Raw genomic sequence first — 25,465 nt, forward strand, 5'->3', positions numbered from 1 at the left:
TATACACATAGCAGCTGTCCCGAAACACACACACTCAGAACATAACGTGAGAGGATGGAGCATGGGATGGAGCACACAGTTCCTCTGGTAATGTGCAGCCCCTGGACCTTAGATGGGCTTGGATGAATCTGTAAATCACAGTGCAGTTGATAATGGATTATTATCATTTGCTATTGATTTTGTTTCCTCTGGAGATTCTCACACCCTACCCTGTTGAGGCCTGTTTTGGGGGTTTTGTGACTCTCTTCCTGGCTGTATCAGAGAGCAGTTCTGAACATGGCCTCCTACTTCTGACCTGGGTTTGAATGTTTTCACCCCCACTCTTCAGGGAGCCCTCACAGGAGAGCCATCAAGCCGTCCTGTCCTCAGTTTACAACTGAACCCAGTCTTTACCCTGCCTGTGTCTAAGCTGGTTTATCTCAGACACATGAATGAGTCTCTAAATGTCAATATGAGGTATTCCTGTGGTGTAGATCTGGGATGGTCCTCCGAGCAAGGGTCTCATGGTGTCTTACTTTCTGCCTGCTGGTCTCAGGATAGAGGCACAGGACCACACATGGTTCAGTTTATGGAAACACAAATCACAATGCCTGCACTCTGACATAATGTTTACCCATCTCCAGAATCCTGTCCTTCTTAACCATCCATCACATCATGCCGCTTTTTGTTTGTAGGACTCAGGGGGACCACAGATCCTGGAAATTTCCCCACTTTGCCACTTGAACACCATCATACCAGGTTCGTTCCATGCAGGACCAAAAATCTTTCTTAAAATTATTTTTTATTGGAAGACAAGTCCTGCCCCCATCCTGTGTTGTCCTTCTCCACAGGAGATCTGTCCCAGGTTCCCCTGCAGGAGTCTGGATCTGGGCTGGGTAAACATAGGCAGAACCTTACACTCACCTGCCCCTTCTCTGAGTTCTCACTGCGCATGTCAGTGAGGGTGTCACATGGGTCCATCAGCCTCCAGGGGAAGGCCCTGGAGTCAATGCCGAAGTCTGGAGGGAAAAGAATAACACCACAACCTGTCTCTGAACAGCAGCAAGAGGTATAGAAAGTCTAACACCTGGAAAGATAAATGATAATGTTTCACACCAGAACCACATCTATTCAATGTGATGAACAACCAGCTGATGAGATACAGCAGATCATCTGCCATGAAATCACAAGTTCATGTTTGAGCATGGGAACAGAATTTTTATAGTTTATGAAAACAACACCATGAAAATCAATTCCCAGAATCTATATTTATATAATATGTAAACACTGAGTTACTAGAGACCCAGTACGGAACAGGTCAACACTGAGGAGACCAGGAAAAAAAACAAGACTTTTCAATATATTGTCAATGGAGAAACTATTCATAGGCAATCACTAATCATGAAATAGGAATATTATAGATAAAATATCAATATGCATAATACCAAATAATAAGAATACACTTTGTGAAAAATCAACTAGATGAACCTGTTGAACAACCAGACTGATCAGATACAACAGAGCATCTTACATTAAATCACAAGTTCACGTTTGAATATGAGAAAAAAATTCGTACAGCTTACAAAAAGAGCAACATGAAAATCAATTGCCAAATTCTATATTCATATAAAAAAATAACACTGATATAGTAGAGAACAGTTAGGGGGCAGGTCAACGCTGAGGAGACCAGGAAAAAGAAAACAAGACTTTTCAATGTATTGTCAATGGGGAAACTATTCATAAGCAATCATTAATCATGAAATCAGAATGCTATAGGTAAAAATCATTATGCATAACACCAAATATTAAGAATACTCTTAGCGAAATTCAGCTACATTTTTCTACCTACGTAGTTATCAAGGTAATAAAATACAAGATATGGACCAAGAGAAAACTTGCACAAATTTCAAAACCAACAAAAAACTTTCACCTGCATATCATAATCACCATCAAAACTCAGTGGAAAAAAACAACAGAATTCACATATAAAACAGGCAGATCTTTGGACATGTTATACAGGAGGGTACAGATACATGAAGTAAACACAGGAGAGGACACATCCCACCAGGATCTTTCAGGGTAATGCACGTCAACCACAATGAGGTGCCCTATACACACATCACGAGGGCTCAAGTATGAAAGAAGCACTGACCAGAACATCCTGGGAAGCATGCAGGACCCCTGGGCCTCAACCCTGCAAGTAGAAATGAAAAATGAAACAGAAGCCGTGGAAAATCATTTTTCTGTTCCTCCTGAAATTAAAGATGGATAACCTACCAGGGGACCTGGAAATCCCACTCCTCAATGCTTGCTCCAGAATAAGGAAACCCAATGTTCTTGTAAAAATGGCATGTGATGAATTATAGTGTCTTCATTTCTGTTAGAAGCCTAGAAACTCCCCCCCCAAAAGCCTGCGTGATTTAAAGAATAATGCCAGTAGAAAACATCCATCAATGGGACGGGATTCTGCAATAAGAAGCCACACTATTGATACACACCCAGGATCCCAGGGGAACCTCAAGGACATGCTGTTCCATGAAGCTCAGCAGTCTCGGAGATGACAGGCCATGCAGCCTGGGGCATTTGTACAGCCAGGCCAGGGTCACAATTGTTTGGTTGGGCTTTCTGTCCCTCTCTCTTCCCCAAACCCAAATGATGAGCTCCTCTGCATCAGGCTGCATGCTCCCCTCCTGTGCACAATGTCCTCAGGTATGGAATGTCCACACACTGAAACAAACCACCTCTTGTCCCCTGATGGGGGGTTCCTGAGAGTCGGACATGCGTTGTGATAGGAACTGTCCCCTCCAGCATCTCTGGCTCAGGCTCTCTCCTGCAGCTGAGCAGGACAAGGTTAAGACACCTCCACTGAGTCCATCTGTCTCCTGCTACTGTTTCTCCCCACAACCTGAGGTCTGGACCTTCCTCTCACTCAGGTGGAAATCAGGTCAAGTGTTTGGGAACAGAGTGAGGTCACAGTTTTAATCAGCTGTCCGCAGAGGATCCCACTACTGTTTGTTTTCTATAGAGAAATAAATATAGAAGAACTTGTCCAGATTAAAAAATCATATTTTATATATTTATTTAGTGAGAAAGAGAAGGAGAAGAGTTTGAAAGAGAAAGAAAATCTCAAGCGGATTCCCCATGACCAGAGCCTGACTTTGGGCTCAATTCCAGGATCCTGAGATCACGACATGACTCACAAACAAGAGTTAGATCAAGAGTTAGATGCTTAACCATGTGAGTCGACCAGGCGACACATCCTTGAGCAACTGTTTAAAGAGATTTGTGTTTCTTATTATTGCGTTTTGTCAGACTTTCTATTGAGGTTAAGATTCCTTGCTGTATTTTGGAGACTAAGTCCGTCTCAGTATATAGTTGAACACACTGTCTCCCATTTCATAGGCTATCTTTTTGCTCCAATTATATTTGTCCTGCACACTTTGTGCATGAGGTAGCCTCACTTATCAGTCATTGTTTTTTTTTTTTACTGTGATTTTAATGTTATATCAAATACATCATGAAACGCCTGGGTGGCTCAGCAGTTGAGCGACTGCCTTTGGCTCAGGGCATGATCCTGGATCCCGGGATCAAAGCTCCAGTGGGCCTCCCTGCATGGAGCCTACTTCTCTCCTGCCTGTGTCTCTGCCTCTTTCTCTGTGTGTCTCTCACGAATAAATAAATCTTTAAAAAATAAATAAATCACAGCCAAGCAAAGATCATGATGTTTTCCCCTTAGTTTACATGTTTAAGTTCTAGGGTTGAGACTTCTGCTTAACCCTTTTTTTAATTTTTTTTTAATTTTTAATTATTTATGATAGTCACAGAGAGAGAGAGAGAGAGGCAGAGACATAGGCAGAGGGAGAAGCAGGCTCCATGCACCGGCAGCCCGACGTGGGATTCGATCCCGGGTCTCCAGGATCGCGCCCTGGGCCAAAGGCAGGCGCCAAACGGCTGCGCCACCCAGGGATCCCCCTGCTTAACTCTTTTTTTTTTTTTTTAATTTTTATTTATGATAGTCACACACAGAGAGAGAGAGAGAGGCAGAGACACAGGCAGAGAGAGAAGCAGGCTCCATGCACCGGGAGCCCAATGTGGGATTTGATCCCGGGTCTCCAGGATCGTGCCCTGGGCCAAAGGCAGGCGCCAAACCACTGCGCCACCCAGGGATCCCCCCCCTGCTTAACTCTTAATCACTTTTGAGATTTTCTGTGTCCTTGAATCTGTGTGATGTTTGATAAGGACCAAGTGTCATTATTTGTATGAGGCTGTTCAACACCATTTTCTATAGAGACTATCCTTTCCCCACTGTGTATTCTTACATATACTATGGCTGAAGGATTTCTGACTGTATATGCACACGTTAACTTCTGGGCTCTGTAATATGGTCCACCATCTACATTGCTGACGTTAGGCAGTCACACACTGAAATGCTTAATGTGCGACTAAAATACATTTCCGTAGAGGGATGTGTGATGTCTGACTATTGTTCTAATTTCTTAAACTTGTATGGTCACTCTCATGTGATTTTGTTTTCCATATGAATGTGGAGTTTTTCTATTATGTAAGAAAACAATTGATATTTTGATTAATTTAATCAACATTAAAATAATTAGAACAGAAATTATTTGTCTACTTGTATGGACAAATAAAAATTCTCAGGGAGATTTAATAAGTATATGGAAAAGAAAAATGAAATTTAACTCATAGACACTCTTGGAAAAGAGTTAAGCCTTAATAAATATAATCAGATTTCAAAGAGAAGAAATAACTGACACTAAAAATAGAAAGGAACATGAAAAAAATTCTAATATTTTAACAATGCAAATAATGGATAACCAAGGCAAATTACAAAATTACTAGTATTATCAAGAAAATTAAACTGTTTCATGAAGAAATAAAAAAAATGAACAAAACAGAATAAACAGGAAGCCTGAAACCATTATCTAAAAATCCTGCCTGGGGCAGGGCAGGTCGCTCAGGAGTTAAGCACCACCTATGGCCCAGAGCCTGATCCTGGAGACTCGGGATCCAGTCCCACATCGGGCTCTTGGCATGGAACCTGCTTCTCCCTCTGCCTGTGTCTCTGCCTCTCTCTCTGTGTGTGTGTGTGTCTCTCATGAATACATAAAATCTTTTTTAAAAATTCTGCCTCAAAAAAGACAATGAAAATTTAAAAATAATGTAATGAAAAGGGCAAAATCAGATAGCTTTATCTACAAATATTCAAATATTTTAAGAAATAAGACCAAAATGTTTCAATCTCTTCCAAAACGTATTTAGAATGGAACGTGACCAAATTGATTTAAGGAGGCCAGGATGAGTCTGACAGCGAACCCATGCCAAGGACCCCACAGGAAGGGTCTCATAGACAATATCTCAGATGCACATAAATGCAAATATCCTGGCATCTTGAATCCAACAGCCCATGGACAGATGGCACATGATGACCTAGAAGGAATCATCCCTGGGATGCAAGGATGCTTCAACACACCCAGATCATCAATGGGCCCCTGTATTAACAGACTCAAGGATTGGATGTACACGATTCTTTCCTTTGATACCTAAAACCGCTTGAAAAAAATCTAACATGCTTTTATCTTCAAAACATCTTAACAGTTGAGGCAGAAGAGATTGCCTCCTATTTGATGGAAGTAGTCACGTTTTATGAAAAACCCACAATCAACACTGCATTAAAAAGTGAAAACCTGGGCAGCCCTGGTGGCTCATCAGTTTAGCGCCGCCTTCAGCCCAGGGCCTGATCCTGGAGACCCAGTATCGAGTCCCACGTCAGGCTCCCTGCATGGAGCCTGCTTCTCCTTCTGCCTGTGTCTCTGCCTCTCTCTCTCTCTCTGTCTCTCATGCATAAATAAATAAAATCTTTTAAAAAATGTGAAAATCTGAAGCCCTTCTGTAAGTCAGGACCCAAACAGGGGTCATTCCCACCCTCAGTATTCAACATATTATTCTAAAGGAGAATAAACTGTGCCACCCCATATGTCAGCTGGTTCCCTGGATTGTTGTGAATAAAATCACACGAGAATCATCCAGTGGACAGAGAGAATGAACCCTTCTTTCACCCTGATGTAAGGAAATAAATCTCCCATGGGAAAATTCCCTTCCCTGAACCAGGAGGGGTGAACCATCCTCAGCACCAGAAACGTCTGTAGGGCCCAGAAGGCTGTGAAAACAAGCCTTGTCAGTTCCTCACCAATTCACTGACCCAAATCCAGTATCCTGGCCTTATATCTCTACAAATCAACGTTTTGTTGGGTAAGAAGAAGAAGGTCTGCCTAGTTTGTTCATTGTGTGTTGTGTTTCAGGGAGCTCAGGCACATGCACCATGAAATACATCTTCACTTAGGTCTCTCATAAGTCTACAGAGTAATTAGTTCAGAAAAATAACCAGAAAGAAGGGAAGGAAGCCCATACTGTGGTAATGACTGGAATTCCAAACCGGGATGTTTATGAAACAAAGAATAAAAGATATTTAAATCAATAGATACAGAGAAATTTACTTGTATCCATATGACACAATCTGTTGCAGGGTCAAACCTGCCAACTTTCAAAACCAAACCCTTAAGGTAATGAACAACTTCAGGGAATCGATAGGATACAAAATCAACAAACAAAGTAAATCTAGGTTTCCACACAGGAACAACTAATTATTTATATCTTAAAGATTTTATTGAATTATTCATGAAAGACACACAAGCAGGGAGAGGAAAAGACATAGGAAGAGAGAGAAACAGGCTCCATGCAGGGAGCCCAATGTGGGACTGGATCTCTGGACTCTAGGATCACTCCCAGCGCAGATGGCAGACCTCAACCACTGAGCCACGCAAGCATCCGTAACAATAAATACATAAACGTTAATTAATAAAACCTTATTACATTGGCACCGGTGTTAAGAATGTAATAGGTAGGATTAAGTATTCTGAAAGAGGTAAATTACTGTCCACTAAAAGAAGTAACATTGATGAGAGATTTTTAAAGAGTCAAAAAAATGCAAAGGCATTTTTTCATAAATGTGAAAACTTCATAATGTCAGAAGACTTACACACAGTGGCCTACAGAAGTAAAGAAATCCTTGTTAAGAACTTGTAAAGAATCAAATCTAGGTCTGGAGCTGATTATATATTCAAAGGACATGCAAATAGGGCCCTCACTTCACTGATTAAACCAGCCCATCCCGACATGCTGCTGGGAGAGGAGTCCCAGCCCCAGGATCCCCAAGTGACCTTGTTTAGGGATCAGGGTGGAAAACAGACGACTAAACATGGAGTCTTTCGTTGGCTGGGTTTTCCTTGTCGCTATTTTAAAAGGTAATTCATGAAGAAAAAGAGACCCTGAGTCTGATTGTAGGTGAGTGAAACAGGGGATGTGGGACAGTTTCCTAACCAGGATGTCTTGTGTCTGCAGGTGTCCAGGGTGAGGTACAGCTGGTGGAGTCTGGGGGAGACCTGGTGAAGCCTGGGGGATCCCTGAGACTGTCCTGTGTGGCCTCTGGATTCACCTTCAGTAGCTATGCCATGAGCTGGGTCCGCCAGGCTCCAGGGAAGGGGCTGCAGTGGGTCGCATACATTAACAGTGGTGGAAGTAGCACATACTACGCAGATGCTGTGAAGGGCCGGTTCACCATCTCCAGAGACAATGCCAGGAACACACTGTATCTGCAGATGAACAGCCTGAGATCCGAGGACACAGCCGTGTATTACTGTCCGAAGGACACAGTGAGTCGAACTCAGTGTGAGCCCAGACACAAACCTCTCTGTTAAGGGGATCAGGACCACCAGGGGGTGCACACTCCTCACCACTTCTGTCTTGAAGGCCCAGGAGCAGGTGCACATGGAGTTTCTGAGCAGGTTTCCTGTCAGGGTCTGGGATTCCCCTCCAAGGAGGTGTTTTCCCCAGGGAGTTATCTAGGCAGATGATATGTGCATACCTATTCAGTCTCTGATTTAGACACATCTGTTTTTCATACGAAAACAGCTATTATGCCATGCACAAAAGACAGCGATTCTTTTTCTATCAATAGATTTCACAGTAATTTTATTTTATTTTTTTAATAATAAATTTATTTTTTATTGGCGTTCAATTTGACAACATACAGAATGACACTCAGTGCTCATCCCATCAAGTGTCCCCCTCAGTGCCCATCACCCATTCACCCCCACCCCCCTCCCTCCTCCCCTTACACCACCCCTACTTTGTTTCCCAGAGTTAGGAGTCTTTATGTTCTGTCCCCCTTTCTGATATTTCCTACCCATTTCTTCTCCCTTCCCTTCTATTCCCTTTCACTATTATTTATATTCCCCAAATGAATGAGAACATATAATGTTTGTACTTCAATTGACTCATTTCACTCAGCATAATAACCTCCAGTTCCATCCACGTGGAAGCAAATGGTGGGTATTTGTTATTTGTAATAGCTGGGTAATATTCCATTGCATACATAAACCACATCTCCTTTATCCATTTCTTTCGATGGACTCCAAGGTTCTTTTCACAGTTTGGCTATTGTGGACATTGCTGCTATAAACATCGGGGTGCAGGTGTCCCGACGTTTAATTGCATCTGCATCTTTGGGGTAAATCCCCAACAGTCCAATTGCTGGGTGGTAAGGCAGGTCTATTTTTAACTCTTTGAGGAACCTGCACACAGTTTTCCAGAGTGGCTGCACCATTTCACATTAGATTTCACAGTAATTTTAATTTACATTATAATAGGTTATAGTAGGCATGTAAAACATAAATTACAAAAACTGTTTTTCTAGGTTTGTTTATGCAGGAGAAACGTATTATAAGATACAAATATAAGATATATACATTACACGTATACGTTGTATACTTTATATATATATAAAGTATATATATAAGATATATACGTTATACTTATACATTGTATATAAGACATATATAAGACATATTAATTTATATCTTGAGTACACTGCACACTGTGGCAATCAATAAACATGTGAATTTGATGAGATAGTATAATAGAAAAGATAATTTGGTAAATGTAATGATTCTAGAAAACATAGGCTTATGCAACTGGTTTCATAAGAAGGAGTAATACATGCTCTATTTATTTGGAATAAAAAAGCTAGGATAGTGAATAACTGTATAATTTAGCAGAATGGTTACATTGTATTAATTTGCCAGCTATAATAAAATTTATTATACGGTTGTATGATTTGCACTGGTACTATAATATTGAGTAATCTATAGCCCTTATTGAAATTTCACCAGTTTTCCAAATAGTTTTTTTCCTGCCCCCAAATCCAAACGATGATCCCAAATTGCATTTAGTTGCTGTTTTCTTTGTTTCTGCTAACCTATGGCAGCTATTTAAGTCTTTCTTTGTCCTTCATGGCCTTGAAACATTTGATGAGTACTGGTCAGCTGTTCTGAAGAATGCCTCTCACTTTGGGTTTATGAGACCCTTTTGGATGATTAGATTAAGGTTTTGCATTTCTTGGCGATATCACAGACAAAATGTGGAAGGAGCTTCGGTGTCCATCAAAAGATGAATGGATAAGGAAGATATGGTATATGTATACAAGGGAATATTACTCAGCCATTAGAAACGACAAATATGGGGATCCCTGGGTGGCTCAGCAGTTTGGTGCCTATCTTTGGCCCAGGGCAAGACCCTGGATTCCCGGGATGAGTCCCACGTCAGGCTCCTCACATGGAGCCTGCTTCTCTCTCCTCCTGTGTCTCTGCCTCTCTCTATCATAAATAAATAAATCAGTTTTTAAAGAAAATTTTAAAAAAGCGACAAATACCCACCATTTGCTTCAATGTGGATGGAACTGGAGGGTATTATGCTGAGTGAAATAAGTCAATTGGAGAAGGACAAACAGTATATGGTCTCATTCATTTGGGGGATATAAAAAATACTGAAATGGAATAAAGGGGAAAGGAGAGAAAATGAGTGGGAAATATCAGAGATGGAGACAGAACATGAGAGACTCCTAGCTCCAGGAAACGAACAAGGCATGGTGGAAGAGGGGGAGGGTGAGGGGTGGGGGTGAATGGGTGATGGGCACTGAGGGGGAACTTGATGGGATGAGCACTGGGTGTTATTCTGTAGGTTGGCAAATTGAACACCATAAAAAACAAATTTATTATTTTCTTTTTTTTTTTACTTTAACCAGTGTTATCTGTTTATCATTGCTTTTCTTTTTTTTTAATTTATTTTTTATTGGTGTTCAATTTACTAACATACAGAATAACACCCAGTGCCCGTCACCCATTCACTCCCACCCCCCGCCCTCCTCCCCTTCTACCACCCCTAGTTCGTTTCCCAGAGTTAGCAGTCTTTACGTTCTGTCTCCCTTTCTGATATTTCCCACACATTTCTTCTCCCTTCCCTTATATTCCCTTTCACTATTATTTTCAAAAAAGAATCATAACTAACAATATATATATATATAAATAAAATAAAATAAAGTAAAATAAAATAAAATAATAAAATAATTGGGTGAACCAGAATATTCATGTAATCTCAGAGCATCTCTCCCATTATAGTTATTAGTTACAAAGGGAATAATAGTAAATCTACAGTGGAAATACCCAACACACATTACCTTGATCAAGAATATCCTGAGAGAAAAAATATACCATGTATCCCCTGATATGATACATTGTCAAGAACACAACATCACTTCTGTGGTATTGCCAAGACAGAGATTCTTACATTTGCTTACTATTTTCCCTAAATACCAGGTAATTGCAAATATTTCCATGTACATTAACTAAGCATTAACTAAGATGGGGCTTAGGGAGTGCACTTGTCCTGATGAACACTGGGTGATGTATGAAAGTGTTCAATCAGCATGTTGGATACATGAAACGGGTGTTACACTGTAAGTACCTCTACTGCAATTAATTTTTTTGAATGTTCATAGCAGCTTTAGTTGTAACAGCTAAGACTCAGAATCAGCCCAGGTATCCTTCAGCCAATGAAGGGTTAAAACAACAGTTTACATCTACATCATAGGATACAACTCAGCTATGAAAAGAAACAAATTATTGATACACACAACAACTTGGATGAACCTAGAGGCAATTATGCTGAGTGAAAAACAGGCAATCCCTAAGGTACATTGTGTATGATTCCAATTTTACAACATTTTGACATGAAAATGTTATAAAGATTAGTGGTTTCCAACAGTTAAGGAAGTGACTGGTATTGTGGTGACTGACTATAAAAGGATTGCATGAGGGATACTTTCTATAGAACAGTTCTATGGCTTAGTTGTGGTGCTGATTACACAAATATACGCATGTGTATAGTTGAATAATACTTAATTACCACACACGTGCACACACACAGGAGTGTCTACTGCAATTAAAATAAAAATTTTAAAAAAGAACTACAACTGGAAATTTTATTCATTGTCCTATGTTTCATGCATAATTCAGGCAGTTTTTTCTATTAAACAAAGGTGATAGTATTCAGGGATTCACTAATTACCACTTATGTGAAAATGAAATTTAATAATCTATAAAAAATGGAAATTCTGGACTTTATAATCTAACAATTGGTGTAGTGAAAAGTAGGATAAAATTATATTATTGTGCAGCCAGGGTAGCTCAGCAGATTAGCACTGCCTTCAGCCCAGGGTGTGATCCTGGAGACCCGGGATCGAGTCCCACTTCAGGTTCCCTGCATGGAGCCTGCTTCTCCCTCTGCCTGTGTCTCTGCCTCTGTGTGTGTGTGTGTGTGTGTGTGTGTGATGAATAAATAAATAAAATCTTTTTTAAAAAATGTAGATTATTAGGGCTTCTTTTAGCCCGGCTCCTCGCTAGGGCCCCTCCCCTTTGGATGCTGTTTTATTTATTTTTTTCCATCATCTGACCTTGGTAGAAGCGTGAACTCTTCTCACTGTAGAATTCCAGCTGTTCTCTCTTTAAATCTCAGGCCGAATTTGTAGGTGTTCAGGATTATTTGAAAGTGATCTAGGTAATTTGGTGGGGACAGGTGACTTAGAGACCCTACTCTTCTGCCATCTTGCCCTTCAGAATCTTGTATGATCTGGGAGTAGATGGCTTATTCTTAAATTTTTGCTTTGGGATATGCTTGTGCTTTAACTCCTGCCTAATTGTCCTGATGTTATTTGCTTCCTACATGAGGGATGAAGAGGATATACCTTGTAAACATTAACATATTATCTATATCTCTACTCAACTCAAGTATATCAATAACCATGGGAGCTCTTGCAAAGGCCCAGATGATATGCGACCAGCGGTAGGACTCTGGTTGGTTCCTGAGCCTCTGAGCCTGGAAGGGCTGACCCACATATCAGGTGTTGTGGAATCAATGAGGTTCTGTTGTAGGTGCTTCAGGGTGAAAATTTCCAGTGCATATGCCTAACAGTACTGTGCTTTACACCTCAAGAATTTTAAGATTCACTCTGTGTACTATTTCTAAAATAAATATGAAGCGGATTAACTGACAGAAAATCTACTGTATATTTATAAATGTCTTTTTAAAGGTTTCAGAATAATTTTATGATCATTCAAAATTCAGGAATAAAGAGAAATTTTGCCTCAAAGGACGTAGCCAAAGGAATCTATTTAAATAAGTCTCTCTTTTTGCATTTTATAATTTTATTAATAACAGATAAAGGACATTGGTTAGCTAAACTATAGGGACTATCAGTGTGGTGTCCCATGGGCTAGACATCGATCCAAAGCTGCCCATCCTAGATCATCTGTGCCCACACTTCACGTGCAGCCGATCCAGGCATGGTCTCCCACAACCTGCCTGCGTGGGGTCATACTGAACTCCTGGACCAGACAGGTTCACACAGGCAGCTGCTGGATCTGCAGGAGTCACAGACAAGTGTCAGCTGACATTCCCATTCACCTCCCTTTCCTCTGTAGGAAACAATACTGAGCTTGGGGATGCCTGTTTACCAGGAGTGTACCCTGGTCTTCACACCCTGACACCACCCATGCATCCCAGCACTGGCTCCTAGGGAGAATTTCAGACCAATGGCAATCTCATTACTGATTCACACTGAGAATGTTGGGAACAAGTGTGGAAACCATATCAGGTTTTATCTTCAAGGGAAGAGGACATTCACTTTCACTATCAGAACACAGATCAGAGGTTTATACCAAGGACAAGATCCCAGGAATGAGTCCTTCCAGGATAAGCAGGGCCCCTGAACTTACTGAGAGAGGCTACATTTCCCATCCAATAGGACCTATGGCAATGAAACACTTGGAGAGAAATGACTCAGAGGCTTGATGGCTCCACAAAAAAGTCAGGGACCTAATGATTGCTGGTAAGAGACACCCTGTGGACGCCCCTGGGTCTAATCACATTCACACTGAGGATGGTCATGGGTTCTGGCAGACATCCCAGAGCTATGTTTTTATGGATGGCTCCCCTCTCCACTGACAAGTGTCCTGCATCATCCCATCAGTCCTGCAGAGAATCAGGTGCACACCAGATTCAGGCGCAATGACAAATTTAGGGACCTTTTTTTGTTTATATGGCAAAATCTCTCTCTGACTCATGGAGTTTTCCATCCATCCATGTACACGTATCTGAGTTCAGTTAGACACACAGAACCAGAAAGAGACCTGGAGTTTATAGAGGAAAGTGGCTTCACCTGGTTTTGAGGTTTTCCCTGCCCAATTCAGAGTGAAACCACTCATGGATGTTGAGTCCTCAGTCCCCCGCATCTGGAGGCATGAGATGGACAGAAGGTGAATGTCACTCAATCCTCCAATGTCCAGATTGAAACTCGCCATCATGGTGGTAATATCAAGATCTCTGAAATTATCAACCATGACAATCCATTGGGCCACAAAGTTATCAACCAAAGATTCAACAATGACCTAGATAAATACAGTCCATACTCAGACATGCAAATGTTCACCTTATTCTCACATGGCATTCACAGTGATGCACATTGGCATCACCCTAAATGGCAACCCATAACAGCAATGCCCCAAGGCCAAATTTTACCTACATATAATAATTTATATCGCCCCAAATCTAATCATCTAACTCATGTATCATGATATTTGGGTACCTTCTTTGGTGTAAATCCTTTTCTAGGAGGTGATAGATCTATGAATATAACACACACACACACACACACACACACACAAACTGGAAACAGGGCTGCCCCGGTGGCCCAGTGGTTTAGCGTCGCCTTCAGCCCGGGGTGATCCTGGAGTCCCCAGATCGAGTCCCACATGGGCTCCCGGCATGGAGCCTGCTTCTCCCTCTGCCTGTGTCTCTGTCTCTCTCTCATTCTCTGTGTCTATCATGAATAAATAAATAAAATCTTATAAAAAAATGGAAACACCCAACAAAATGCAAAAGCAAACAAAAAATAAATTAAAAAAATAAAATAAAACACAGATCAACTCCTTATGAACACAATTCCCCACAAACATAAAAAAACAGGTGCTGACATTCTTGTTCCAGAGGAGGTAAAATATAAGTTCAAAAGGCATCACCAACACTACACAATGAACATCCATTTGGGTAACATTCCATTAGGATCAAGGCTTGAGAATGTTCTGAATCTCAGACTCCCACTACTGTGCTGTTTTTTTTTAAATCTGGTTCAACCCTTCCTTTTCCTTGAAGTTGGTACATGTTTGAGGCAGAGCACTTTATCTACCTGTTTCAGTATAATTTGTGAGTCCAGAAAGCGTCTTTCATTTTCTTCTCACTTTTATCAAAGAAAAACTGCTCTGTCTCTTAAATGTGCTAAGGAATACTTGATACAAGATTCCTGGACACCTCTGAATAGAGTAAGGGTAGCTGGATATTTGTAGGCCAGGAGCAGAGTGAGGAGACAAAGATGGGAAATAAGTAAGGGAAGACATTCTCTGAACAGTGGCTCCATGGTGCTCATGCTGCAAAGTTCTCTATGCTGATTGTGGATACAAGAGAAGGGAGGAAAACAGGTCCGTGAATGTCTGCTGGGATCCTGGGATCCAACAGGTGCACTCGGACCATCAGAGGACCCTCACACTCACCAGAGAACACAAGATCTAGGGATTTCTTAATCCAGGGAAGGAGGTCAGTTGAACAGTCATCTCCTCTTAGGGTCTTAGCATCATGCTCTGAAAATTTCTTTCATGACATAAACACCGTGAAGAGATTCCAAAGGTGATAAGGTTCGTCTTACACTGCTGGTGGGAGTGACATTGGTGTAGACATTGTGAAAACAGTATAGATACTGCTACTACAGTTAAAAATAGAACTGCTGTATGATCAAATAGTTGTGGTACAGTGTATTTACCCCCCCAAAATAAAACATTAATTCAAAGAGAAGTTTGCATCCCTATATTTATAGGAGCTTTTTGTGCTATAGGCAAATAAGGGAAGCATTCCAACTGTCCATTACTGATGAAAGGATGCAGAGATGCGGATATACACAAAGAAGAATGAATCCTTGCAATTTGCAGCAAATAGTATGGAATGAGTGTGTGTAATGTTAACTAAGTCACAGCAAGACAAATACCATATGACTCACTCCTATGCAAAATTCAATTAAAAAACACAAATTAGCCATGAGGAAAAATTTATTGAGACAAACCAGTTTCATCAAGATGGAAACATACTGTTGGTTAGTAAAGGGGGCATGGGAGGGCCCGAGTGACATAGCAGATCGGGATAAGGGAGAACAATGGTCCTAAGGAGCCATGGGGGATGGATAGAAGTGTCATCACTATATTGTACACTCAATATCACATGGCGTGTTAACTACACGGGGGAACATGGTATATGGATTGGGATTGCATTGAATCTGTAGACTGCTCTGGGTAGCACAGGCATCTTAAAAATATTTATTCTTCCATTTTATGGGCATGGAATATTTTCCCTTTTTTTGTATCTTCTTCAGTTACTTTGCTGAGCGTTCTACACTAATTATTGATGAGCCTGTGTGTTTTCCATTACACCTTCACTCTTGATTCTGGAGGATTAGTTGATCATAGAGTTGATTGTCCATTTCTGGCTTCTCTACTCTGTTCCATTCATCTATGTGTTGTTTTGTGCAGGTACCAGGTTGTTTTGATGACAACTCAGTAATAGGGAACCCTGGGTGGCGCAGCGGTTTGGCGCCTGCCTTTGGCCCAGGGCGCGATCCTGGAGACCCGGGATCGAATCCCACATCGGGCTCCCGGTGCATGGAGCCTGCTTCTCCCTCTGCCTGTGTCTCTGCCTCTCTCTCTCTCTGTCTCTCTGTTACTATCATAAATAAATAAAAATTAAAAAAAAAACAACAAAGTAATACAGATTGACCACAAACATTGTGAGCCCCCCTCCTGTGGTACTTCGATTTTTTCAACATTTTTCTACTTATACAGCGTTTCAAGAAGTAAACTGAGGAAGACACAACGATATAGAAAACCATTGAATGTTTATGTATTAGAAGAATAACTATTGTTGGGACACCTGGGTTGCTCAGTGATTGAGTGTCTGCCTTTGGCTCTCATCAAACTCAAGTTCCTTGGATGGATTCCACAATGGGCTCCCTGTAGGGATCCCACTTCTCCCTCTGACTATATCTCTGCATCACTCTAGGTGTCTCTCATGAATAAGAAAGTTATGAAATAATTTTAAAAACAGGAATATTTTAAGAATATATGCTACCCAGAACATTCTATGCAGTCAGTGCAATCCTTATCAAAACATCATAGACTTTCTTTACAGAGTTGAGACAGACATTACTAACTTTTGTAGTCACAGGCAAAGATACTAGTGACACATGAATCCAACGCTGATACTCTGGCATTTTCAGACTGCATGTTGTGTAAAGAACTGTTTAGGTTCCCTCAGCCAGTTAAATAAATATTTGGTGGGATTCACACTTTCTCCATTTCAAGAGAGGAAAACCTGCCTCCAAATCATGGTAACAGGGCTCAGAAGTCTCTGCAAACAACCTTTGTCATCTGCTTACTCATTCACTGACCCAAACCCAAATCCTGGCCTTAAATATCTACAAACGCAACACCATATTGTCTAAGGACAGAAGTGCTGCCTACTGTAGTCATTGTCTGGGTGTCGTAATTTACATAGCTCATGCACGTGGAAAATGAAATGCATCTCCCCTTAGTTGTCTTATGTCTACTGAGCTATTAGATAAGGCAATGAAATAAGAAGAAAAGCAGAGCAATTTTACTGCTCCAACAAGGTGAAGATCTATCCAGGGAAAGTAGGCAATAAAAAATTAATCAGTAGAGAGGAAGAAATATTATTCATTTCCATATGACATGATCTACTACAGGGGCAATGCCTACAAACTCTACAAATTCTAAGAATCAGTTAAGGATTTCAGGGAAAATTCAGGATATAAAATAAATATAGCTATGATTCCACACACTAACAAAAACTACCTATATAAAATTAACAAAAATATCACTTTAACTTGCATCAAAAATAAAAATTTAGAAATAAAATAAATAAATTATGTGGAAATAATCTCTAAATTTTATTTAGAAATAAATTTGAATAAAAGCTAAAATACCATACTAAAAATGGCCTATTTTGATGAAAGACTTTTTGGAAAGCAAACAGAAATGAAAAGATTACACCACTCACAGATGAGAACTTGATATTTCCTGAGTGACATCATCACAAAGTGATCTGCAAAGGTAATGCAATCCTTGCTATAAACTCGTTAGAATTGAATTGTAGTCAAGAGCTGAAGATATAATCAGAGGACATGCAAATATGGCCCTCCCTCCACTAATTAAAGCACCCCAGCCCCAACCTTGAGCTGGGAGAGTAGCCCAAGCCCCAGTATCCTCAGGTGACCATATTCAGTGATCAGGATGGAACACAGACATCTCACCATGGTGTCCGTGCTCGCCTGGGTTTTCCTCATCACTATTTTAAAAGATAATTCATGACATATAAGAGACCTTTAATATGTGAATGCAGGTGAATGAGAGAAACAGAAGATGTGGGATAATTTTCTGACCGGGATGCCTTGTGTCTACAGGTGTCCAGGGTGAAGTGCAGCTGGTGGAGTCTGGGGGAGAGCTGGTGAAGCCTGGGGGGTCCCTGAGACTCTCCTGTGTGGCCTCTGGATTCACCTTCAGTAGCTACTACATGTACTGGGTCCGCCAGGCTCCAGGGAAATGGCTGCTGTGGGTCACATGAATTAGGAGTGATGGAAGTAGCACATATACACTGATGCTGTGAAGGACCGATACACCATCTCCAAAGACAATTCCAAGAACATTCTGTATCTGCAGATGAACAGCCTGAGAGCCAAGGACACGGCCCTATATCCCTGTGCAATGGACACAGTGACAGGACCGCAGTGTGAGCCCAGACACAAACCTCCCTGTAAAAGGGGATTGGGACCACCAGGGGGTGCACACTACTCAACACTTCTGTCTTGAAGGCCCAGGAGCGGGTGCAGATTGAGGTTAATAGCAGATTTCCTGTCAGGGTCTGGGCTTCCTCTCCAAGGAGTAGTTTTCCACCACGGAGTCTCTCTGGACATAGGATTTTGTGTTAAGCTTTTCATTCTCTGTCTTAAAAACTTGGGAAATCAACTCTAGCATCTGCATACTTTTGTAAACAACTCTACTACTTTCACTTCTTGAACTTAAATTTCCCTGACCTGGACTATAAATCAATTACAAATACCTCCATACTCATCAACTGAACATTTTCCTGAATCACAGCAGCACTCCCTGTGCACCAGGGAGAAAGACACAAAGAGATGGAAAATATTCCACGCTCATGGATTAGAAGATTTAGTATGGTGAAAATGTCAATGTTACCCAGGGAAATTTACACAGTCAATGCAATCCCTATCAAATACCATGCACCTTTTTCAGACAGGTGGAACAAATCATCTTAAGATTTGTGTGGAATCAGAAAGGACTCCAAAAAACCTTGGGAATACTGAAAAAGAAAACCAGAGCCAGGGCATCACAATGTCGGATTTCACGTGGCACTACAAATCTGTGATCATGAAGACAGTGCGTTACTGGCACAAAAACAGACACATAGATCAATGGAACAGAATAGAAGACCCAGAAATGGGCCTTCAACTCCATGGTCAACTCTTATCTGACAAATCAGGTAAGACTCTCCAGTGGAAAAAGGACAGTGTCTTCAATAAATGGTGCTGGGAAAATTGGACAGCCACGTGCAGAAGAATGAAACTAGACCATTCTCTTACACCATACACAAAGATAAAATCAAAATGTGAGACAAGATTCCATCAAAATCGTAGAGGAGATCACATGAAATACCCTTTTTGAACTTGGCCACAGCAACTTCTTGCAAAATACATCCATGAGGGCAAGGGAAACAAAAGCAAAAATGAATTATTGGAACTTCTTCAAGATAAATAACTTCTACACAGCAAAAGAAACAATCAACAGAAGGGAAGATGATATTATCAAGTAACATATAAGGCAAAGGCCTTGTATCCAACATGCGTAAATAACTTATCCAACCAGGAATCCTGTTAAGAAATGGGGAGAAATCATGAACTGGAATTTCTCCAAATAAGACCTACATATGGCCAACAAGTCCATGAAAAAATTCTCCACATCACTTTATATCAGAGAAAAGCACATCCAAACACAATCAGCTGCTACTTTATACAACAGAGAATGGTGAAAATTAATAAGAAATAAAACAACAAATGTTCGAGAGGATGTAGAGGAAGGGAAACCCTCTTCCACCTTTGGTGGGAATATGAACTGGTACAGCTACTCTGGAAAACAGTGTGGAGGTTCCTAAAGGGTTAAAAATAGAATTTCCCTACTACCCAGCAATTGCACTGCTGGGGATTTACCCCAAAGATACTGATGCAGTGAAACGGCAGGATACCTGCACCCCGATGTTTATAGCAGCAGTGTGCACAATAGCCAAATTCTAGGAGAAGCCATGATGTCCTTTGAGAGACAAATTGATAAACATGATATGGTTTATATATACAAAGGGATATTTCTAAGTCATTAGAAAGGATCAATAGCTACCATTTGTATCAACGTGTTTGGAACTACACAGTATTACGTCAATGAAATAAGTCAGTCCCAGAAGGAGAATTATCATACTTTCTCTCATACAACAAAAGGGATCATAAGGGAAGGAGGTAAAATGAGAGGGGATAAATCAGAGAGGAAGACCAAACATGAGAGACTCCTATCCCTGGGAGTCAGACAAAGGGCTGGGGAAGAGAGGTGGGTGGTGGGACTTGGTACCTGGGTGACGGGCACTAAGGAGGGCACATGATGAGATGAGCACTTGGTGTTACTCTATGTTGGGAAATTGAGCTTAAATAAATATTGAAAAAATACATGAAAAACAAACTATTAGAGAGAACATTATGAGCAATAACATGCCAACAAATTCAACAATCAGAGAAAAAATGGATGCCTTCAAGTAAATGTAGAAACAACCCAGTCGGAAACAGGAATGAATAGAAAATCTGTAAAGACTCCAAACCAAGGAATGAAAAATCAAACATATTTAAAAGTCTTCTGACAATCAAAAGTCCTGGGACAGATGGCTACCCATGGGAATGCAACAAGCATTGAAATAGAATTAATACCTATCCTGAAAATTTTCCAAAAAATAGAAATTAAAGGAAACTTCCAAGCTCATTTTCAGAGGGTAGCATTGCCTTGATCTCAAAAGCAGACAAAGATCCAACCTAAAAGGAGAATTACAGACTAATATCCTTGATGGATATGGATGCAAAATGTTGCCAAGATCCTAACCAACGGGATCCACCAGTACGTTAATAGGATAATTCACCATGACAAAATGGGCCTAATTTCTGGTCTGTAAGGGTGGATCAGCATGTGCAAATCCAACAATGGGATTTGGATCATTAATAAAACAAAGGATAAGGACCATTTTATAATCTCAACTCATGCCCAAAAAGCTTTTGGCAAGAGCGATTATATATTCATGTAAAACATTTCTTGCTGTGTAGCATAGGGGAACATATTCAACAAAGAAGCCATCTACAGAAGACACATGGAGAATGTCTTCCTCAACAGGGAAAATGTGAGAGCTTTTCCCCTAAGATCAGGAACAGGACAGGGATACCCTCCGTCACCCCTATTTTTCACCATTGTGGTAGAAGGCAATGTCTTGTCAATCAGACAGCAAACAGAAGGAAATTTCCTCCAACTCAGCAAAGAAAAAATCAAACTTTCACTCTTCACAGGCAAGTTATTTTAAGCTCAAATCCCAAAGATTCCTTTGAAAAAACTTCTAGAACCTACACCGGATTTCAGCAAGATTGGAGCATGTTAAATGAATACGAGGAAGTCAATGGCTTTTCTATATAGTGCAAATGAAATAGAAAAAAGAAAAACAAGGACTGGATGCAATTTATAATTGCACCAGAAATCATCAGATAATGAGGGAAAATCCTAACCAAAGAGGGATGGATGTATAGTCTAAACATTCCAGAACACTTATGAAAGACAGAATGGAAGACACAAGTTGTTAGAAAATATTTATTCTCATAGATTATAAAAATAAATATTGAAAAAATAACTATGCTACCAAGAGCAAGTTATCCTTTCAAAGCCAGGTTTATAAAATATCACCAGCATTTGTTGCAGAGCTTGAGCAAATGTTCTAAAAACCTTTAGGGAACCACAAAGACCTCCACTAACCAAAGCAATCCTGAAAAAGTAAAGCAAAGCTGGAGACATCCTGATTCTGGTTGCAAGGTAAATTATGACATTGTGATCACCAGAACAGTATGGCGCTGGAAAAAATACAGACTTATAGAAAAATAGAAAACTTTAAGAACCCAGAAATGGACCCAGAATAGTATGATCAAAAAATCTTGACAAAGCAGGAAAGAATATCCAATGGATAAAAAGAAAATATCTTCAATAAATGCCGTTGGCAATATTGGAGAGCCACATGCAGAAGAAAGAAAGTGGACACTTGTTTTACATCATTCACAAAAATGAACTCAAAGTTGATGAAAGACCTAAATGTGAGTCAGGAAACCATGAGAATCCTCAGGAGAACACAGGCAGCACCTTTTCTACCCTTTCTCAGCTGCAACCACTTCTAGACGTGTCTCCAGAGGCAAGGGAAAACAAAGGAAAATGAACTATGGAGACTTCATCAAGGAAAGAGCATTTCCACAGGAAAGGAATCACCCAAAGTAACTAAAAGGCCACCTAGATAATCCGAGAAGACATTTGTAAATGTCTTATCAGATTAAAGGCTCAAATTCTAATCTAAAATGAACTTATCTCAAAAAAAATAAAATAAAATGAACTTAATCTCAACACACACCAGAGATATATATCTCCAATCAGAATTGGGCATAAGTTGTGAACAGACTTCATGTCCTTCATGAGGTCCCGCACCACACCATATATTAGGGAGCTGATCCACATGCAAAAAGAAATTCATTTTCTCTCCTAGTTCTGCTATATATCAGAAAAAATATTAAAGAATCTGACAAATAACATGGAAAATATTGATGCACCTAAATCTAAGATTACCGTTGAAATTAGGCAATAATAAAATAAAAGATATTAAAATCAGTCAACAGGAAGTTAAATAATTTGCATATACATAGTCAATGAGGATAATTATTTCTAAAAACAATTACAAGTAACTAGTGAGCTCAAACAAAATTCAGGAAATAAAATCAACATAGACAATAAAGTTAAATCTTACACACTAACAACACATTTTCCGTATCAAATTTACAAAACAATCACCTTTATACTGGTACCAAAAAAAAAATATTTATGATTAAACTTCATTAAGCCGAGAAAATACTGCTTAAAAATGACCTGTACTAAAGATATACCTTTAAAAAGGAACAGAAATGCAAAGATTAATACATTGATGGATTAGAATATCATAAATCTACTGTGAAACCGAAAGAAACTGATCTGGGCTTGTGAAGCAATCTTTGTATATAACTTATTAAGAATTGAATCTAAGTTGGTAGGTGACTATATAGTCAGGGACATGCAAATAAGGCCCTTCCTGCACTGATTAAACATACCCAGCTCCGACCCTGCAGCTGGGAGAGGAGCTCCAGCCCCAGGATCCCCAGGTGACCCGATTCGGTGCTCAGGACACAACAGAGACACCACCATGGAGTCTGTGTTCTGCTGGGTTTTCCTTGTCGCTATTTTAAAAGGTAATTCATGGAGAACAAGAGACCTTGAGTCTGTGAGTGGATGTGAGTGAGAGAAACAGGATGTGGGAGTTTCCTGACCAGGATGTCTTGTGTCTACAGGTGTCCAGGGTGAGGTGCAGCTGGTGGAGTCTGGGGGAGACCTGGTGAAGCCTGGGGGGTCCCTGAGACTGTCCTGTGTGGCCTCTGGATTCACCTTCAGTAGCTACTACATGTACTGGGTCCGCCAGGCTCCAGGGAAGGGGCTTCAGTGGGTCGCACGGATTAGCAGTGATGGAAGTAGCACATACTACGCAGACGCTGTGAAGGGCCGATTCACCATCTCCAGAGACAATGCCAAGAACACGCTGTATCTGCAGATGAACAGCCTGAGAGCCGAGGACACGGCTATGTATTACTGTGCAAAGGACACAGTGAGGTGACCTCAGTGTGAGCCCAGACACAAACCTCCCTGTAGAAGGGGATCAGGACCACCAGGGGGTGCACACTACTCAACACTTCTGTCTTGAAGGCCCAGGAGCAGGTGCAGATTGAGATTATCAGCAGATTTCCTGTCAGGGTCTGGGCTTCCTCTCCAAGGAGCAGTTTCCCCAAGGGAGTCTCTGGGCACAGAATTCTGTGCTTACGTATTCAGTCTCTAACTTACAAACTTTGTTGTCATAGAAAGAGAAATATTCCCACGTCCAAAAATGGCAGTGTCTCTTGTTTTGCCTATTCCTTATTCAGTTTCTGATTTGGAATGTTGGTTGGTTTTAGTCAACAACTCTTCTTATATGCTCAGGGACAAAGCTGCTTAAAATTTCTTACTACTGTCCATAAAAAACAGTTTATTACCCATATCTCCATTTACCACAACTTCTCCTTTATAAGAGTCCCAGCTGTATACATGGAACATGAAACAACCACCCAGCTCACTGTGCAATGATTTTATTTTATTTTGTATATTTTTATTGGATTTCAATTTGCCAACATATACCATAACACCCAGTGCTTATCCGGCCAAGTGCCCCCCTCACTGCCTGTCACCCAGTCACCCCAACCCTCCACTGACTTCCCCTTCCACGACCCCTTGTTCATTTCCCAGAGTAAGGATTCTCTCATGTTCTGTCTCCTTCCCTGACATTTCCCCCTCATTTTCCTTCCTTTTCCTTTATTCCCTTTCTCAATTTTTTACATTCACTGAATAAATGCGACCATATGTTTGTCATTTTCCCACTGACTTACTTCACTCAGCATAATACCCTCCAGTTCCATCCACGTTGTTGCAAAGGGTGGGTATTCCTCGTTTCTAATATGCAAGGATTTTAGAAACAACATAAAGTTCATGCTGGTCATGACACTACAAAGGGCTCGAAAATCAAATGGAGAGAAGATGGAGTACAGGTGTGACTTCAGTCTTGAACCACTCTCACAGAATCAATATCAGTGTGAATCTGAGAAAGCAAGGGACCCCAAGAAGTACGTTGTGAGGATGTGTAGTCTGAAGAGCCCCCCAAACACTCGCAGACATGAGAGAACAAACCTTTATCAACTTCATCATCGTGTCTGTTGAGAGCAGGGCAGGCCTGTCATCATATCATAAGTGCTTGGATTTTGGAAGGACACTGGCTCATGGTGTGTGTTGTAGGACAGTGGGAGGGACAAGGTCCTGCTACAGGAGGGACTTGTGTGGAGTCAGTGTCCCACCTGCATCAAAGGAGGGAATTCAGTGGTTCCTGATGGATTTCCCATAGGTGGGGAAGGAGGAGAAGAGGGAGGACTGGTGATCACAGGTGATAGCAGGTGACACTCAAATTACGGTGTGATGACAAATTAAACTAAACTATTACGAGAACTGAGAGAAAAAAAGGTGGAGGAGGACTTTCCACCTGCAGGGATTAACTCATGGATCCTTCAGGTGCTGATATCAGCTCACTCTGTGTGACCTCTACATCCCTGTTTTGGAACCTAACATCCATGTGATGGAGGATGAGGTGTGGCCTTAGGGGAGCACTTAGGTCAGGAGGTGCAGCCTCATGATGGGATCAGGGACTTTATACACCAGGACTAGGAAAGCTCCCTGCCTCTGGGCCCCATATGAGATGACAGGGAAAGGACAGGTGAGGACGTGGGCACTCTCCAGATACCACATCTGCCTGCACCTGGACCTCAGACATCCCATACTCCAGAGCTGTGAGAATGAGTGTCTGCTGTTTAATCCACAGAGTCTGGGAATGCAGTGACATCACCCAGAAACACTTAAACAGGATGTCACCTCTTATTTGTCCTTTACAATCTGGTCCCAGGAAAACACTCAGGTTATGACAAAATAGAGCAGGAACCCCACACCTGGAC

General features: G+C 40.9%; 1 gene segment (V, D, J or C); it reads left to right on the top strand.

The window, feature by feature from the left end:
- The first annotated feature begins 7,157 nt into the window (after positions 1-7,157).
- On the top strand, positions 7,158-23,553 carry LOC140639536 (immunoglobulin heavy variable 3-74-like). The segment is given in 2 exon segments: positions 7,158-7,301; positions 23,234-23,553. Coding segments are annotated over 2 exon segments (366 nt in total).
- The last annotated feature ends 1,912 nt before the right edge of the window (positions 23,554-25,465 follow it).

This window comes from Canis lupus, chromosome 9 (genome assembly GCF_048164855.1).
Source record: "Canis lupus baileyi chromosome 9, mCanLup2.hap1, whole genome shotgun sequence".
Lineage (NCBI taxonomy): Eukaryota > Metazoa > Chordata > Mammalia > Carnivora > Canidae > Canis > Canis lupus.